Genomic DNA, 19,964 nt, shown 5'->3' on the forward strand with positions numbered 1-19,964 from the left:
TGCCAGTGTCCGATTTGCAACGATTACGGTCTCTCTGAAGGTAGAAATCACCCTTCCCTTCTGAATCCATCCCGTACCTGACACAATGGGAACCTGATCAATGACTTAAGACTCCCGCTTACTTCAAACACGCAGCTGCAGTTCCTGTTTGTGACCAGGGCCTGGGGACAACCTGTGACACCAGGCCACCCACCGCTGGTGCCTGCTGTGGGAATTATGTCTGCTGCCTGCTGTTGCCTGCACAGGAAGTCAGAGTCCAGCAGCCTTGGAGAACCAGTATGTTAATTTGCTTCTCTTCTCTAACTTGCTTGGTCCTTCTCTTGAATGAAAGTCAAAATAGCTTTGATTGTTCAATGTGTGGTTAGGGAAACACCAACATGCGCAAAAATGAGCGCAATAGGAAGGAGGCAGAAATGGGACCTCTCCTTTCTAGTCCACCTGACCTGTACAGTGCTAACAACCCCCTGTATCAAGGAATCACAGACTGGTTTGGGTTGGAAGGGACCTTAAAGCCCATCTAGTTCCAACCCCCCTGCCACAGGCAGGGAGACCCTCCACTAGACCAGGTTGCCCAATCTAAATCTACCCTCTCTCAGTTCAAACCCATTACCTCTTGTTCTGTCACTACAGACCCTGGTAAAAACTCTTTTGCCACCGTTCTTATAAGCCCCTTCAGGTACTGGCAGGCTCCTCTAAGGTCTCCCCAGAGCCTTTTCTTCTCCAGGTTGAACAACCCCAACTCTCTCAGCCTGTCCTCATAGGAGACATGCTCCAGCCCTCTGATCATCTTTGTGGCCTCCTCTGCACTCACTCCAGCAGCTCCATGTCCTTCTTGTACTGAGAACCCCAGAGCTGGATGCAGTACTCCAGGGGGGGTCTCAGGAGAGCAGAGTAGAGGGGTGGAATCACCTCCCTTGACCTGCTGGTCATGCTCCTTGTGATGCGGCCCAGGATATGGTTGGCTTTCTGGGCTACAGGTGCACATTGACAGGTCATGTCCAGCTTTTCATCTACCAGTAGCCTCAAGTCCTTCTCCTCAGGGCTGCTCTTAATCCATTCATTCCCCAGGCTGCATTGATACTGGGGATTGCCCCGATCCATGTGCAGGACCTTGCACTTGTTGAACAGCTTGAAGATCACATGGGCCTGCTCCTCAAGCCTGTCAAGGTCCCTCTGCATGGCATCCTTTCCTTCCAGCGAATCAACTGCACCACTCATCTTGGTGTCATTCACAACTTGCTGAGGGTGCACTCAATCCCACTGTCTATATTGTTGATGAAGGTATGAAATAGTATTGGTCCCAGTACCGACCCCTGAAGGACACATCTCACATATGTATGAACACAGTTCATTGACTTCTGAAGGAAGGACTTCACTGGCTGAATTTCTAGTCAATGACATAAAGGAAAAATAACCACTTCTGATCTCTTTTTTTCTTTTTTCCCCCAGTCCTGAGTGAAAGATTGATGTGACTCACAAGGGAACCTGATTGCCCAGGAGAAACACTGCAACTGATTCAACAAGTGCCACTGAATACCCAAAGTAAAAAGAGAAAATTTCTCCCCAGCTAATCATCCTGTTGTAGAAGCATTAAATTACTTGTAAGGATGGCAGTTAAAATGTTTTCAGACAGGAAGAGTGATTTTCAAGCAAACAGTCCCTCCTTTAAGTTCTCTGCTCGTTTTTGCCATGAATGTAGCCTTTTCTCCACTTCTGTATCTCTATCATGGAAAGGGAGTAAAAGTGTATCCACTAAAGGATATCTGGACACGTGATAGAGCAATGTCCTACTGATAATAATGCAAACAACATGACATTGTTCTTGTGGAGATTTCATACTGGCTCAGTTATTTCTTGGAATAATGAAACCACAGTGCCAGATAGCCCAGCACTTTGGGGGGAAGAAGGGTGCTATTGGGGCCAGGCTGAGTAAAGATCCACAGGATGTCAGCTCTTGGCATCTTATTCCATCACAGCTTTTAGGGATGGGCTCCCCTATCAGGGATCAGGCACTAGCAATTGGGCAAAAAAAAAATAATTATCTTATATGAACACTGAGATTCTAACCTTAGAGCCTGACTTCAGAACCAGGATCATTGGCTTAAAATTAACACAAGCTGTCCCTGTAGAAGCTATTTTTAACAAACGTATGAAAGGGAATAAAAATAAGACTGCATATTTTAATAGGTCTAACACACGTCAGAAATTCTAATCCCCTTACACTCTCCTTCACTGAGAATATGTTCTAATTACACACAGGAAAGAAAGCAAAAACATACCTTTTATTGCACCCACAATATTTTGGTCTAGTCCTTTCCGGTTGTCATTGAGCCCTCTTTTCCTTTTGCCGTTTGGTAAAGAGTTAGCCAAAGTCTTGTCATCAAAAAATGCACAGACCAGTTTCCTAAAGAGCAGACTTCCTGAGCGAGTATAGTTTGATAATATAGAGTCCAGCTGAGATTTCGGCATGAAGACGTCAAAGCCTTCTGCAAGTTGCACTTCTGGCTACCAAAAGAATACAAATGTTTTAATTAAACGAGCATTCAAAGACATTATTTTACTTCAATCATGCATCTGGTGAAACTTAACAATCACTTAATCAAACCATGAATCTTTTTCCAGCTATTCAGAACCACAGCAGCCTACTTCATTGAAATCAAACCCCATCAGTGAATAAGCACCTTAAAAGGCAAATCAAATAATCATACTCATGTCTAGCCACTGTAATAGTTAACAATTACTAACATTATTTCTAGGTGCACAGCTAACAAAAAGAAAAGAGATACCTTTCAATATTGGATAATAATGACAAACCAGAGGATTGTCCCAGAGCAATACTCCTTATCGATGCTTTTTGGACATTTATCTAACCATTTTAGGGACTTGTTTCACTGCCAAATGATGGGAATGGGTGTGCTGTGGGGCAGCCAGGCATTTCCAAGAAGCACAAATGCAGGGCTACCAGCCTGTTCCATGTGGATTCCCAAGAGAGCTTCCAGCGCAGATATGGCCCATATGAGTAGAAGCAGATGATGAGTTTGAGGTTGCCCTTGGAGCCAGCACTTGCTGATGATCCACTTCTCCCTCCTTTTCATATTGCCAAAATGCATCCTTAGAAGAGGAGCTTATTTCAGCACAAAAAACCTCAGTGGTAAATCACAGGGATTTACGTGACTGTTAGAAAGTCAGATGGAGGGAAAGAAGAGGAAACAAAATCATCCTGTATTTCACAAGAATCTCAAGTACACTGTGGGCCAAAGCAGACAAAGGCCTTCAAGGAAGTCCTGTTACTAAGAGTCTTTTTGCTGCCTCTGTCTGTACATATCAGAAATTACACGAACAATATTTGCAGTATCTTCTTCTGTGACTACCACACAGTGCTTACACAAGATGTCTGTATGGAATAATTATATATCTAGAATGAAGATACATCATGAATAAGCTAAAATTTTTAAGATATTATCTGGAAGCTGGCAAGGGGGGAAAATCAGTGGTTATGGCGTGAGAAAATAAGCTAACATTACAGCCTTGCTCCTAATAACTTGCTCTTTTTTTTCCCCTATAGGAAAATATATCCACCAGTGATGGTGAGTTTTCAAAGATGTTTACAGAGCAAGAGCAAATGCCATCTCCCATCAAATCACCTGCAAATGTCTTGAGTCTAGACAGAAGAAAGGGCTGCCAATCTCAGAAGGATATGGCTGTGTAAGTCTTTTCCCATGGATTTTTTAAAAATCAGTATCAAGAGACTTACATCAAGCAGAATATTTTCAAAGCACATACTATCATTGGATATGCATGGGCATTGTGTGTTAAAACTGAAGATTACAATGCTTTGGGAAGCCAGGATGAAGAATCTTAAAATATGCAGATAGTAATAAAAAAAAAAAATCTAAAAAGCACATAAGTTTCTCAGCTTGTTCTGGATGAAAAGTTGTTCTTTTTACCTTGAGAACTTTCAAAATGCTGGATCCAGCAAAACAGTCAGAGTTACTCTATCTGACATTTGACAATCTTCTGATGTAGGTGGGTTTTTAATGTTACTTCTAAACTTTCTGGTGACAGAAAAGATTTTCAAGAGTAAATAAACATGGGCCAAGTTTACAACTTGGGAAAAATTGTACTTCATGTTAATCAAAAAACAGTTGTCACGGTGATGAAGGTATCCTGTCCTATTCTGTACTTGGGTCTTGGGTCTTATGATAGCAATGTAAGTTGACCTCGATGATACAAGATGCCTAGGGCAGACAAATCACCTTCACTAATACAGCTGTAAAATACATTTCAAACCTTACCAGTGCACCAGCGTGGAGGAGTCAATATTATTTTAGTTTTGGCTATTTTATTCTTACTGTATGAATCAATTTGTATAATAGTGAAAAAATTTGAAGGCAAAACGTTGATTTATTCTTGCTTTCCTTGAGTAGCAAACTATTCTTCAATCAAAGGCAATCAGTACCTAATTGAACTTCATGACCACTTTGAGTGCGGTTTCTCAAAAGGAAAAGCATTTTTTAGCAGATAATGATCATGGCACAAGGAACTGCTAGGTAAACTATTTGTGTACAATAAAGTAAATAAGACATGAATGCCAAAGGCTTTTGCTGTGCTAAAATTAACAGGCAGCTAATCCTGGACATTTTACTAGGTTGTACTACATAGATTAGGAATGATTAGATTATAAATGAAATATTATAACAGTAAAACAAGTATGAGAAAGTTTAACTAAGAGTAACAGATCATTACATTTAAAAAACAGGTTCTCTGATTCATGGGCCGGATTAAGAGTTGGTCTCACAAAAACTTTTTCCATCTCCACAAGTAGCAGTATTTCATCTCAGCAAATCTGAAGTAATTGCAGTGTTTTCAGTAGCCCCAATTTTATACATATTAAACTGAGATTTTTCTTAAAGTTCAATAAACGTTGGCAAAACAACAGCAGCGACAGTCCTGGCGTGTGACACAGCAGACACTACAGACAACCCGTGCAATATTCTCAAGGGAACATTCATTTATGGTGCTGCGTAAAATGTCTTTCAGTTTTTTCAGGCACTCAGACACGCTGGTCGTGAGCACAGTAGAGATGCTTATGAATAAATAGAAAAAGATAATACCGCCATTCATTCTGAAGTAAGTGACTTTCTTTAGCCTTCTCAAAATGTTTAAGGTCACATTTTATTTCGCTGTTAAATGTATCTATTTTCAGAACTCAACTGTTTTCTTTACAAAGGCAGAACAAAATCAATTTACTTGTCTCGGGGTTCTGGTTCTGTAAATTTAGTCAAACAACCACTGTGGCAAGCAGGGGCCAAAGCATGGCAAGGCAGATGAGGACCTGATTTACGAGCCACATGTCTTCTCTTTTTTTTTCCTTAGGTCAAATTGGCAACTACGAAGAATTGTGTCCAGCGATGGAACACATTCATAAAGCCAAATTAAATTCCATCACAAGTATAAAACTGTTTTCAAAACCGTGTTTCAAGCTGAAAAGAGTGCCACAAGCAAAGAAAAATTATAAGCACAAATTGCGCATTGGAGATAAATTACCAGTCCCTCCCCAGACCACTCCCTAAAACATTATTAAGAATAATACTACAAAAGAAAAACCTCTAAAAAAGCATTGAGCTAGTTACTCTGTATCACTACACTGACTCTATGGCATGAGACTGCAATCTAATTAGTGGTGTGGCTTGCATCTATATAACTGAATTATCATGACTGCTCTTTTTTATTATTAGTTCCCACTTCCAGAAAGGTAGAACATTATCTGCTGCATTGTTTTCATTTACGCTTATTGATACTGAATTTAATTATGTTTTTCTAGCTCATAGTACTTAGGAAATTGGAAACTGCCTGCTCAAAATTAAAAATGTATTAAGAGAAATTAATGATCAGTTTACTCATCAGTGAACTGGTTCAGATGACATGTATTTGGTCATTAAACAAAGCCAATCAGCCACCAGATACATGAAATTTCTATCAATGCGTACATGTTGCATGAATCAAGAAAATATGCTTACTGCAATTTTACATGTGACAAGTGCACATTTTTAAAGTGGCAAATTTTGGCCCCTTTAGCCACACTGACATCATCAACAGCATCAAGGCCATCATCCAGCAACCACAGCAATGAAGACCAAATGACCCAATTCAGCAAAGACTGAGGTATGAACTTTATAGAGGTGAGGAGTCCCCTGAAGCTGGTGGGACCAGCCAGGCATGAAACACAGCACATAAATACATCTTGGCAGGATAAGGGCATACGTGTGGACTACGCGCGCTCATCAGCAAATGACAGGGTTGTGAATGGTTTATACACGCAGCACTTTTCACGGTTCCTGATCTCACGGTGACTCTTGGCAACAGGAGAGATGAAGAACAAGTTTCCACTGCAAGCTCAAACAACAGGCAGCCTTGAACTCAAGGGAGAACTACATGCGCATGAAAGTTAAAAAAACAAAACAAAACCAAACTTTGTAATCAGCACTCCCCATGTCTAAACCTTCTGTCTCCATTCAACCCTACCCAAGATTTGCTTGTTTATTCTAACAAAAAGCGGGAATACATGTAACCTGATTTGAGTACTGATTCTCCTGAATGTATTAGTGCTTTAAAATCCTGTGATCCCACATATTAAAATATTAACTTACATCTGATGAAGCCGATTCAAGGATAATTCCAAATCCTGAAACAGGGGTTTCTGGTTTTAGGGGGGATTCAACTGCTGGCAGGCTCGATCGTTCTGAGTTTGTCAATAGCTTTTTTTCGTTCTCTGCAGCGTTGGGTTTCTTATTCATGGTAATTGGTTCAACAGTTTTGAGGGGCAGTTTTTTCTTTTTATTTCTCTTTCTTGATATAGTTGACTTCTGCGTGCAAATCAGAGGAACAGGGGGCTGCTGTCTGTTTTGAGTCCCAACTGAATGAAAGAAAGTAATGAATTAAATTTACAGAAAAAAGAACATGTATAACCACACAGACGCAACATTAAACTACCGATATACTGAACTTATCTTCTGGATAAGTGGTACAGTTTTCAGGGCTGTTTGTGCATGTGAAACAGGTACATTCTATCACCTTTGCATCATTTTCCAATCTGTACAATGGGGATAATGACACTGAGCTCCACTATGAGGTTTTTCAAGACATACTGATGAGTAGTGTTTTAGGAAAATTAGGAATATATGGCTCTTTCCCAGTGACCAGTGGATGGTTGGTGACACGAAGGACTTAAGCAATGATTAATTTGTATATCCTCTTGAAAGACTGAGAATCTCATTGTCTTTGAGCACCTTTTCCTGATAAAGTAAGATAATACAAGTGCTAATGCAATTACAGTTATTTTTATGAATGTAGTCACCAAGCTAATTAGCTCAGCAAGAACATTTCAAGTACCATTATGTCAAGAATGAGTGAAAACACTATTCAGTAGTTTAATTTCTGGGAAAAAAGTAACCCAAAGTTGCATCAGTTTGTTTTGCTTATTCACAGTAACTGACAGTTCATGTATTACCTCTGAAATCTATTTTATATTTATCAATATTTTGCTTTTTCCAGTATCCACAGTCATTTGTATAAACTAAGGCACCAATTCTGAACCTGTATCAATGTGAGTCCTCCAGCAGAATGCTATGCACATACAATTATAAGTCTGGATGAATCAGTAAGATCACGGTCAAAAGTGTGACCAGCAGGTCGAGGGAGGTGATCCTGCCCCTCTACTCTGCTCTTGTGAGACCCCACCTGGAGTACTGCATCCAGCTCTGGGGTTCCCAGTACAGGAGAGACATTGAGCTGCTGGAGTGAGTGCAGAGGAGGCCACAAAGATGATCAGAGGGCTGGAGCACCTCTCCTGTGAGGACAGGCTGAGAGAGTTGGGGTTGTTCAGCCTCGAGAAGAAAAGGCTCCAGGGAGAGCTTGGAGCAGTCTTCCAGTACCTAAAGGAGCTACAGGAAAGATGGCGAGGGACTGTTTATCAGGGAGTGTAGTGACAGGACAAGGGGGAATGAGTTTAAGCTGAAGGAGGGTCGATTTAGATTAGATATTAGGAAGAAATTCTTTACTGTGAGGGTGGTGAGGCACTGGCACAGGTTGCCCAGAGAAGCTGTGGATGCCCCATCCCTGGAAGTGTTCAAGGCCACGTTGGATGGGGCTTTGGGCAACGTGGTCTAGTGGAGGGTGTCCCTGTCCATGGCATGGGGTTGGAACTAGATGGGCTTTGAGGTCCCTTCTAACCGAAACCATTCTATGATTCTATGAAAACAACAAAAGCCAAAAGGGCTACACATGCATATCAAACTCATTCAAGCTACAAGTGAACTACAAATAGTCCTCATCTACAAAGCCTGAGGTAAAAAACAAACCTTGGAATACCGTTTATTAAAAGATTTCTCAGGTATTTCATTTCTGGCAAGGATTTACAAGACTGTAATTTCTAGTTTATCATTTAGACAGAAGGGTGTTTGAATACTTAAATAAATTATTACACTTTCACTTATATGTTTGCATTTTAGTTTTTTTTCTTTTAGCAACAAAAATGCCAAATGATTTTTTTTTCTCTGCAAAACCATCATTTCATGCCTACCAGAAAATATGAACTATTCCCCGGCCTTTTCATGAAGAGATTCACTAATTAACATGGTACTTATACTGTAGATATATAATAAATAAGAAACGTTCCTCCTATTGAGGAACCAGCTCTTCTGGCATAAACACCAGTTCTGTACCTCTCACCCACAAGCCATTTTTGATCATGCACGTAATTTCAATGAAATCAGTGCAACTGCATCAAGAATTCCCTGCCCCAGTAAAAATTGTAAAACCGGGCCTTTTTGTGCTTCTTTGTAAATAGATGACTTTTCCAAAAGCATTTTTATGTGTATCAACTGATATTACAAAACATGTCCGATCCCTCCTGTTGCTCACTCAAGCATTATACACCACGGAGACAAGGAGTTTAGTCAGCCCTTGACTCCACCCATATCTCAGTTAATTACTCAACACTCCCTTTTCTTACAGAGGTCTTATCCAGGTACGCTAAGAGAAAAACCTCCATGGCTCCGCTCCTCATCACTCACGATGGACAGGCAACTCAACTGACAAAATCTCCAACGTCTTCAAGTCCTCACTAGCATTAACACTAATTTTTAGGAAGCGCGGAGGTTGCAGCTTCGCAGTAGCCCATGATGACCTACCTAACTCCTAGCTGCAGCTGCCATGGTCTCTCGTTATCTTGCAGGCTCTAGTGCTCTTCTGACTCTGCACTGTTCTGCTTCAGCTCCTAACCTAGCAGAAAACTAGACTCAATAGTTTTCCCCAATGAACAGATTATTGCTGGTTCAGCCAGTAGAAAGAACTGGTAAACCAGCCTGAAGAATGGTGGAGGCAACAACGTGCAGCCGCTGCAAGCTCAGTTGAGGCTACCATGGAGCTGTAACTTGAAAGATCTTTGAATTAAGTGTTATACAATAACTTTAAGTGGCCTTCCTTATTTTTTTTCCTCATAAGATTAGTGAACTGGTAAGCAGATAACAGGTAAAGTAGCATTTTGCACCTCTGAATGAATACACCGTGAAAACAAACTGGGGGTGGTTACGGCATATTGACCTACCCACTTGCCTCCCATTACTAGAGTATCTAACCACTTTTTTTTTTTTTATTTAGCCTTAAAAGATTCTTACAAGATAATACTCCATGTTACAGGTAAGGATCTGAGAAGTAAAAATTACATTTCCAAGAAGCCTGTGAAAATTTGACTTTGAACGATGTGTCAAGAGAGCAGGAAACAGTTCAGGTTTTCCTGAGTCTCCACATAGATTTCAGTCTTACTAGATCATTCCTCCTAACGAGAAGATCATAGAATCACAAAATCGTTTGGAAAGGATGTTCAAAGATTATCTAGTCAAACTGCCCTGCAATGAGCAGGGACATCTTCAACAAGATGCTTGTCATGGATATGCATGTATGGGACCGGTCATTGTACCTGCTTGAATCTGCATCAATTTTCGCATGGTCTTGAGCTCTTGAAGAATAGCCTGCAGGGTTGACTGGCAATTACACGTACAACAGTTTGGTCCAATTGATGAATTCACGATTGGGATTTCTCCTGAACAAGAGAGGAACGAAACGGGGGAGAGACAATGTAACCCACACAAAACCACCCAAACAACAATTACCAGCAGGCATTAGAAACTATTATCAATATACCCGATCGTGAAATTATATCCAAAACCAAGAAAGCAAATAATTTTCAACATGGTCCCTTTTAAGAGGAAGGGGCCACTCATTTTTATCCAATTAGTAGCATGTGCAATTATATACAGTAGGGGATGCAATGTTACATGGGCTGGAGAAGACTGCTCTGAGCGTGAATACAATGCACTCTTCACAGCGGGGCTCTCTATTGTCAGGCTAGTTCATCTTGAATAACAATAGCACCAAACCTCATTATAAACATACTCACTTTATCACACACACACAAAAAAAACCTCATCTCCCAGAACAGTCTTACAAAGAATGAAGACAGTCTGTGTAATAAAGGTTTACACTGTACATTAAATGAGGGCCTAAGAATTTTTAAACTGCTTGAATGTTACATGTGATTCTTTACCATGTGAAGAATTGAGAATGAAAATAAAATACCCTATTCAGAGGAAGAAAAAAAAACCTCAACGGGATGGAAAAGAACCACCAGCAAGGAAAGCTTTCAAATCTGCTCTTCTGTTTGCTAGGGTGGGATTGCTTTCTATGGCTTGTTTTCCAGCACTGTGACCTACGAGATGGGCTTTCCATAGTTTGAAAATGAATATAGTAGTTCACCAGATTCTTCTTTTTCTAGGAATTTTTACTAGTGTTTAACTGAATTTACATTTAGTTGTAGCCCTTTGCAGTGCTTTTATTACTGCCTTGCTTTCCAGGAGTTTTGTATTGTAGGTCCTGAGTTAGGACAGGCTGTAACAGCTGAGAGATTTCAAGCTTTACTTCAACAGTTGTACCCTGTGCTTTAGTTTAAAAAGCTGTATCCCTAGCTTTAATGCTGCAAATAAAAATTTGAAAATTCAACAGAATACCTAGCAGTATCTGCCTGAAACTGAGGCCAGATGGGATGTGCCCCCCTTCATTTCAAAATGTGCTTACAGTCATTTAAATTGATGGCTATTTTACTGCTCATCAAAGCATGCAAGAGGAGGGATGATCATTTTATGAAGATAGGTACAAATGGATCTAACAAAAATCATCTCGCTTCGTGTCACGTGGTGGACTTCAGAGAGTGTATTTCCCTTTTTCTTCCATAGCCTGACAGTTGTCAGGTGCCCTTTAATCATTACCTAGCTAAACTGAACATAAGCAACTCATTTAATCTTCGCTCATAAATCCTCCCATTTTTCATTATTACTTTTGCTTTCCTCTGAAGCCAAACCAGTTTATTTATACCCTTTTAGGTTTGGTTTGCATTCTTTCATCAGAGCTCCCTGATGTCAGACCCACACAGATCCCCTGACTTCAATTCTCATTTGAAATGGCTGAAAATCTGGCCACCACTAAATCGCTCCCACCCTTTCCTAGTTCTTCCAATGTGTCCCTCCATCCTCAAATCTCCCTTCCCGGACACTTGTTCTCTACCTCCTTCCATTCAGTCCTTCAGCTCTGAAGCAACATCTATCAGGCTTGAGTAAACTGGTGGTCATTCTCCCAAAAGTGAGTTACTTGTGAAGCTAAACTGATGCATCACTTAAAGACTGCTGACATCTCCTGCGTGTCGCTCTCCTCCTTTCCTCAGATACTTAGATTGTCCACACTACTGCAATCACAAATTTTGGTATTTTAAAATATCATCCATGGACAAAATCTGTTAATACTGCATTAAGATAAATGGAGTACTTTAAGAATCCTGCAAATCTAGCAAATACAAATTCAATAGTTCCACTTGCTTCTTCTCTCCAAGGTTTCAGCTGTAAATAAAACAACTTTTTAAAAGTAAAAAGCGATCTGGAAAACAGGCCGAGAGTCTCAAATTAAAACAAAAAACAGGTTACTGACTCAGCAGGACTCTGCCTAGTTTGATCTCACCCCTCCTTTGTATGCTGTCTATTCAGACTAAAAGTTCCTTGGGGCATGGATGGGATTTTATCTTTTCAGTGGTCCACAAAGTGTTTAGCCCATTGTTACAGGTACACAGGGTGGAAAAAAACGTTATCTTTAGCTTTGCAGCAGGTTACTCACAATCCCTCAACTTGGCTTCACCAATACCCTTTATCTATCTGTTAGACTTTTAAGTAGATGAGGTTCAAGACTACTTAAAATTTAATAGCATCAGCATAACTCTGTACCCTTCAGTGAGACAAGCAGGCACCCCAGAAATGGAGTCCCAGGAAACTAGGAGAGTTTTATTAATAAAAGACAAATACATAGTAAGAACATCCTTCCTCCAGTGCTTTCTCAGTTGTTTTGAACTAATAAGCTCCTTGGGATAAGGTCTATCCCTTCTCTTGATCAGAATCCAAGATTCCTGTGGGCCCCTGGAAATAATATCTGAAGGACTACAGAGGGAGACAGGCCTGGTGGCTTTTGTTTCCTTCTTAACAAAGACTCGACATTGTGGTGAACCGTATGTGAAAACTTGGACAAATTGTATCAGTAAATACCTGTACATCTTTCCTGTTGCAATATAACGTGTTCCTAATGAAAGCATGCAGGCACGCAGGCTGCTGATGGAAAACCAAAGGGTCTATTTTCTCATTGAGGCATGGGGGATTTACATTATAATCCCCATTAGCATTGATAGAAATTACCCACGTAAATCCACCATAGGTACTGGAAATGGGAAAAGAGACCACCAATATTTCAAATCAAAGCAGGGTTCTACTGACTTCATACATATTCATGAGGGTTTTTTATTTTCTTTCTATCCTCCCTCTTCTGATCAGTTACTGTGTTGTAAGAAACATCTTGTAGAGTGTTCTCAGTCATTGTTCCTAGCACTATCTTTATCATTTTTAGAGGACAAAAGCAACCCTTTTCAACTTGTTATAAATCAATTTTTAATTTTAAAAGGAGAACAGACTTTTTATTTTTATGAAGGAGTCTTTAAAGACCCATCTCCCTCTCTTTTGGAAGGTAGCCAGCACGCAAATTTGATACCGGCTCGTATGATTGAGAGAAGGAGACGACACAAATACAGTAGTTGCTTCCCTCGTGTGAGCAGCAGGTAGCCCAGGACAGTGGCTCTTGCAGCTGGATCTACTGAAAGTGAGTTCACCTGGTGTACCTAACATTGCTACGGCAAGGTTACATTAGAAAAGCATGCACGTGCAATCCATTGAAAACAAGCTTGACATAAGCGAAAAGCAATTCAGCTGCTGCATCACTGCTGGATTTGCTTTTCCTTTTCTCTGTTTTTGCCAATACCTTTTTCACAACTGCTTTCTACACCAGCACCTATTAAATATCCATTCCAGCCTCTCCTTGAGCCACCTTTACCATGCGAGTAGATAACTACGCTAGTTAGATGGACTTCAATGCCTATTACATTCAAATTTGAGTAATTCAGACAGCCTACAACATGTATCTTGGCTTCCTATATGGTATCTAGCCTCAATGGACAGAAACGGTTTCTGGACTCAGACCACCTGCTATAGATGCCTGGACATCTCCCCAGTGATGGCCGAGGCCTGACAGGTAGTATGTTTATGTCCTACCTGAACAGTTTTGCTCTGACGAGTTTAAACACCATGGTAAGTACCAAGCAGTAGCGTCTCCCTTGATGTACTGTTCAGCATTTCTACACCCAGCTTCTAAGGACTTCTTGTCCATCCTCCAAATCACGTCTACAATACTGAGTTAGATGCTCAGGCTCCCAATGCAAGGGATAGGGGGAATCAGGCACGTTACAATGGCCTCCCAGAAGAGCTGCGTGCTGGGTGAGGAGGAATTTTAGAGCTTGCTTACAGCTCAGAAACACATCAGAAGTTTCCCTTTCCTAGAGACCGAGCATCGGAGCCAAAGCAGCAAAATTGTCTGGCAGGATCGCAACACCCCACTGGAGGCAGACACCTCTAACCAAGGAGCTGTGCAGATTGTCTTTTCAAAGGTGGCCAGCGGAGAGGGCCCACACCCATCTTTATGTAATAACCTAAAGATTACATTCCTTTCTGCAGCAGGACAGCTGCAGAGGGAGGGGTGGAAGGTGCCTCCTGGTGCCCTTCCCCAAGAGCTGGGAGCCGAGGCATCCACCCTGTCCAGCCCAGGAGGTCACTCAACCCAATCCTTCTACTCTCTCACAGACATTCTAACCTGTAGGAGATCATAAATCAGACAAATCCTTCTTTCTCATATGAAAAATTAAAACGCTGACATTTTCTTGCATATGGGGCCAAATCCTGTCAACACATTTTAGCTCACATGCTGAATCAGGCCCCTGAGGGGACAGAGGTGCTGCTCCACCTACTTTCTGGATCCAGGAACTAGGCACCTAAGCTGCGCAGGCTTGGGCACTTCTGTGCATGCAGAGAACTGTCCCTGACGGTGCCCAGGGACTCTCAGGGCAAAGAGAGAGATGTGTGATGAATTTTGGGTCCTTCCACATTTAGAAGGTCATCATGGTGGGATTTTGAGAGGACAGTTTTAGACTTGGATGCTAATTCCCATCAAGTGTTTTCCTGTCTCCCCTGAATCTCCACCTTTAAAAACCTCACAACTATTTTTTGTATTATAAAATAAATACAACTAGCACAACTTACTGCAACATCTTTCTCCAGGTCACCTGCTACCTCTGTGGGAATCTTTGTCTCTATAGAGAAACAGTCAGTCTGGTGAAACTTAGGGCTGCACGGTTTTTTAGTGCAGTGACAGTAGAGGACAGTATTGAGAATAATAATAGGTTGGGGTTTTTAATTTGCTACAAGCAATAAGAACTTGTATGCCTTTAGAGAAGGACACACAGCAGATGCCCCTATTGGGAAGCATGAACACCTTCAGAACCAACTGGAAATTGTAAATTCATAATGTTTTCAGATGAAATCTCACCTTTTTTTTTTTATTTTCCAGAATTTAGAACTGAGGTACCCCTTTAAAATAAAACCACTCTGAGGTTAGGGTTGAGTATCAGGAGAAAAAACTTTCTGAATTGCATTTAGATTGTTAAGGAAGACCTTCAAAAATCTGGTAGTAAAACCTCCATTCTTTGGGACTTAAAACAACTCGAGAAAGGCCTTTTAAGGGCACACTGCCATCTACTTTAGGGCAGAATTCTCTGCCAGCGCAAGATGGACCATGCTCTAGTACATGCTGTTTATAGGTAGATTCCATCACCTCTTTTCTCCAATGGTCCCATCAGAATAAAAGCCTAAGGCTGTGATGGGATTTTGTACTTGAAGTTCAGCAGCCAGTTATAAGGCTGATGCCATCCCCTTATGAAAGTCAGTAGAATCCTGCTCCGCAAGTGGTGTCACAAGAGCGCTACATTACTCATTGCAAAGAGGAGTGGTAGAGGTTGACATTTAATTAGCTATGAATTTAATAACAATGGCAAAAGCTGTTTTAATAAGTACTGTATAGAAATTAAGCCTGTAACAGCATTGAGTAATTCTGTCCTATCACCAGGAATCCATTTTAAAAGCTAAGACAGATGGTAACAGAATGCACCGTGCCCACTTTCGCACCTTTTCAGAGTGATAACTATGTGCTCATTTTGTAGACTCTGAACTATAACTGATTTCAGTGCAGCAGTACAATAAATCATCACAACAAAGGCAGAAGTTTGGTACAGTACAAGGAGAGAAAATTAAAAAAAAAGTACTTTTCTCAGTATCTAATGCAGGTCATACCATTGGATGCCACGGTTCGCGTTTGATTTTGGAACGTTTTGGATCGAGTTCCGTATTGCCCTGAAAAATGGCTAGCTTGGGGTGATAATTCATTCCATGCACTGCTCTGTAAAGGATGAAGGCTCGCCTGGGACTCTGCAGGGGGATTCAGGCGCTGGGCCCAGGCTAAGTCTAAATCTTGGGGCTCCTCCTTCAGTTTTTCTCCTTCTTTGCCAACTCGTTGATAGATTCTTCCAGTGCTGTCATTCAGTAATCTTCTCATCCCTGTAATTTGTTTTTTAATTTCCCGGCTTTCATCTCCTAATGAAAACAGAGCCACAGTTATCACTGTAAATTAGCAAAAACTGTAATGGGTAGAGATTAGTGATTTTAGATGCCAATAAGAGTTGGAGTATGAAAATAAATAAATAAAGATGAGAAAGAAAAGAGATGGTTGAGCAGTTGTTGGTATGTACCACGCTATGCTTTAACACAGTGATGGCTGACATCTCATGGTTGAAAGACCTGCTGAACTTGGCTTTCTTGATGCCATTTCTAAAGCTTGGGTGAGTAAGATTATTTTCCTCCAGAAGGAAATAATAATAGCTAGAGCATTTTTAAATAAACTGTCCTTTTAAGAGACTGATCCTATTCAGGCATTGACATCAGTGGATATTTTCCCACGTAAAGCCTAAAGGATCAGACCCTTTTTATATCAGTTTGCGATATGCTGAAGGATGGATCCCACAAAAAAACCCCACAACACAAAAAGCACCACACACATACACAGAGGAACACTGCATCTATTGATTTTAATGAACAAGATCAGTTCCTTAGTCCACAAAATTTAATAATACTGGATTATACAGGAATAAATTAAAAAGCAGCTAATACGCGTATAACCGTATATAGCCTAACTGCTGGATGTCTTAAAAATGTAGATTATGAAAACAAAATGAAAATACATACAAGAAAAATGTGACAGTTCCGAATAAATTCAGGGCATTTAAATAATAACAATTACATACTTTAATACTCCTGGCACCATTTAAGTATTAATTTTACATATGAAACTGCTGATTGCACAATGAATATATGTGTTTTGGGCAGATAGTAGCTATTTTGCTCGTTAAAGCACACATTACAATTCACTAGTAATAAGGAAGTGTTCATAGCCCTTTCTGAAAAAAGAATCTCCTAATTTTTTTTACTGGTAATAGAAAAATCAAACATCCTGAGCAAATGGAATAACGAAGATCAATAAATTGATGAATCAACCTTCCTTTATAGTATACTTCACACAGTAATACTTGCTATCCTCTATTCAATTTACATTCGCACTTCCCAAAATAAACCTATTTTTGGCAAAACAACACCACAAAGGAAACTTCAGAAGAAAAAAAAATAATTACGCTCCAGAAAGCAAGATGTAACGTGCATCATCTCCGGTTCAACAAGGTGTTTGAAAGTGTGCTGATGCTGAGCACGTGAACAATTTTATCAACTCAACAGCACTATTCAGTTGCTTAAATTTAGGCGCGTGCTTAGGTAACTGGCTAAACAAGACAGCTAAAAGAGCAGCAACCCTCTCTCCAACAGGGACCAAGCTCAACATGGCTGGGACACGCTGCAAGGCCGGTGTACCTAGGATGCGTGGTACCCGAAAGAGGTAGTTTTTGCTCCAGGAGGTGAATAAGCAGAAGGGGAGACGAGCTGTAAGATCCGCTCCAGCCTCCGCTGAATCAGAGCATCTCCCACTTGACCTGGCGCACTGGTTCCCTGGGCCAGCGCCAGCTGGCTCCAGCCCACCCCGATCTAGCGAGGAGAGTGGGCGGTTTGCAAGAAAGCTCCTAGTCCAAACTTAGAAAAATATTTGTCAACCCTGTAGAGCAATACTCTAGCACTGTTTCCACTCCAGCTAAAGCGGCGAGAAAAGCCCAAGGAAGTTCTGCTTTGTATTTATTTTACTGGTTTGCCGGCAGATTATGTGTGTGGGTGTGATTTAATTAACAAATCACAGCACCAATTCCTCTAAATTGACTCTTTTTGGCCCCAACCCAACCAGGGGTTGGCTGTTTGCGGTTCCCAACCTCAAGAGGCTGCAAAGTACCACTGGGCTCCAATTATTGAGATACTCAGACCCATACACTGAAGCCTGCCTTTCTCCTGTACGTAGCTGTATCTGCCCATAGCCAAGCTCCAAATGCTCCCATGATACCGGAGCATGAAGCAATCCCTTACCGTTGTACCATCTAGCAGTACACCGGGCTCTCAGAGTTTTATGTTGGCAATTTGGATTTCTATTCAATAGCAAAATATATCAGAATATCAAAAAAAAGCTTCCCACTCACGTCCTCCTGCCAGGTATAGCGACTGCATGCTTGTCGGGTGACACATTGTTGGAAAGATTAAATTTCCCTTACCCAATTACATAAAATATTAATGTTAATTGAGCTTATTCAGCCTTGATTCAGGTCCCTTGTTTCTTCATATAGAGGCTTTCCTATACAGTGACATGAGCATACTTACTTCCAAGCAGAAAAAAACCCCCACATTTATGTTACAGCAAACCCTGAACTTGCATCCTACATAAGCATGTCTTTGCATTTAGGCAGCTCTCTACTTCTAACTGGGAGATTCCCTCTTTGTGAACTTGTTTGTTGGGGTTTTTTTGTTGTTGGTTTTTAGGGTTCTTTTTGTTGTTGGCTTGTTTTTGGTTTGTTTTTTCCCAAAATATGTCTTCTGTTTTGTAAGGACGGGCATTAAAAACATACAGGCTATAAGCTTGGCTTAGTTTCAGTGCAAGTTTACATCCCCCCTCTCCCAATTATGACTTTTTACAGCTTTTAATTTGTAACTGGCCAGCGACAGCAGCATCTTTCCTGACAGAAGCGGAGAGTAGCTGATAATACACCGTCTGAATCTGCAGGCAGGCACAGGAACAGTAACAGATTTAACTTCTTGCTCCCTAGTTATCTCATTTGGCTATTAGCTCTAGAGCCCATTGATAGCATTTTGTTATTTGCTATTCCACTGCTGATGATTTTCACAGATAACAACCATGTAATTTAAAAACTAAAAAAAAAAAAGGGGCACAGAGAGAAAACCAAACAGCTCAAGCTACTGTGTCCTAGGGAAGAGCCAGTCTTCCTTTTTAAATGCTGAATGGGATAATCAAGCACCACAAAAAATTAGTTTATTACATAAAAATATTCATTACCTATTGTGAAAAGCCTCCTGAGAGGAGTGGTGCATGTTTCAGCCTCTCCCTGTACCCATACCAGGAGTCTCCAGCTCTCTCGAGGAGATGGGGATGGCCCTGACCAGCAGGAGACAGGTTTTGGCATTTGGATTCCCCATGTAATCCCTTTGGTTTTAGCTGAAACCAATGAATTTACTTGCAAAACACTAAAATACTTCCAAAACACTACTCAAAATAGGTAAGCATGGCAAATTATAGCCCTATGTAGGAACTTATATGTAAAGATGATAACAGTCGTAACAAAAACATGTTAACAATTTTTTAAAATTACTATTATAGTTGTTTCTATGATGGCCCCTTATATACAACCTATTTTTTTCCACATGGCCTGACTGTAATCTTGAAAAACATAAAAAGGCAAACCAAAGCCCCTTCATAAATTCTACATCAAATGTTCTTAAAAAGCAATTTCCCTAAAATTAATTTCAATCTCTTTCCTTACTGAAAGTGTGCACAGTATGAAAACTTCCCGCTTTGCAAGTTGTTAAAATGCTAAAAATTACAAATGCACAAATGTAAACCAGAACTGTCCCAGGATGAAGTAGCATCCACATAACAAGTGTGCACCTGTCTAAACCAACAGCCCTGTAAACAACTCCAGTTAACAAAATAGTATTGATAATTCATTAATTCCATTCTTTGCCCCATATGTCTGACCATCTTCTCACTATTATGTTTATTAAACTTAATATAAATACAACACACTGTCTACAAACAAATTATCCTTTTCCAAATAATTTGTCAAATATTATCATAGTGCTACAAAGAATGATAAAATTACCTGCAACCATATCCAAAAGTACTTTGTATCTCTCAGAATTCTACCTTTGTATCAAATTAGGCTGAAATTGGTGGATGAGTTCAGAAGTTATCAGGAGGGTAGGAGCGGCAGCGACAGACAG

At 40.6% G+C, this 19,964-nt stretch overlaps 1 protein-coding gene across 4 annotated transcripts in view; it reads right to left on the reverse strand.

Annotated features, from left to right (window-relative positions):
- BEND7 (BEN domain containing 7) overlaps positions 1-19,964 on the reverse strand; it is a 45,404-nt gene that overhangs the window by 15,771 nt on the left and 9,669 nt on the right. For 3 of the 4 annotated variants that reach the window (XR_008577631.1, XM_054829838.1, XM_054829829.1), the window contains exons 3-6: positions 15,822-16,121; positions 9,980-10,102; positions 6,651-6,916; positions 2,280-2,505 (exon numbers count right to left, since the gene is read on the reverse strand). Coding sequence is in view for 3 of the 4 variants with exons in the window: in XM_054829838.1 (XP_054685813.1) it covers positions 2,280-2,505; positions 6,651-6,916; positions 9,980-10,102; positions 15,822-16,121 (915 nt within the window). In the remaining variant the exon portion in view is untranslated. The remainder of the gene's footprint in view (positions 1-2,279; positions 2,506-6,650; positions 6,917-9,979; positions 10,103-15,821; positions 16,122-19,964) is intronic. The other variant, XM_054829850.1, reaches the window with a different exon arrangement.

The sequence above is a fragment of the Grus americana genome, chromosome 1, assembly GCF_028858705.1.
Source record: "Grus americana isolate bGruAme1 chromosome 1, bGruAme1.mat, whole genome shotgun sequence".
NCBI classification, from domain to species: Eukaryota; Metazoa; Chordata; class Aves; order Gruiformes; family Gruidae; genus Grus; species Grus americana.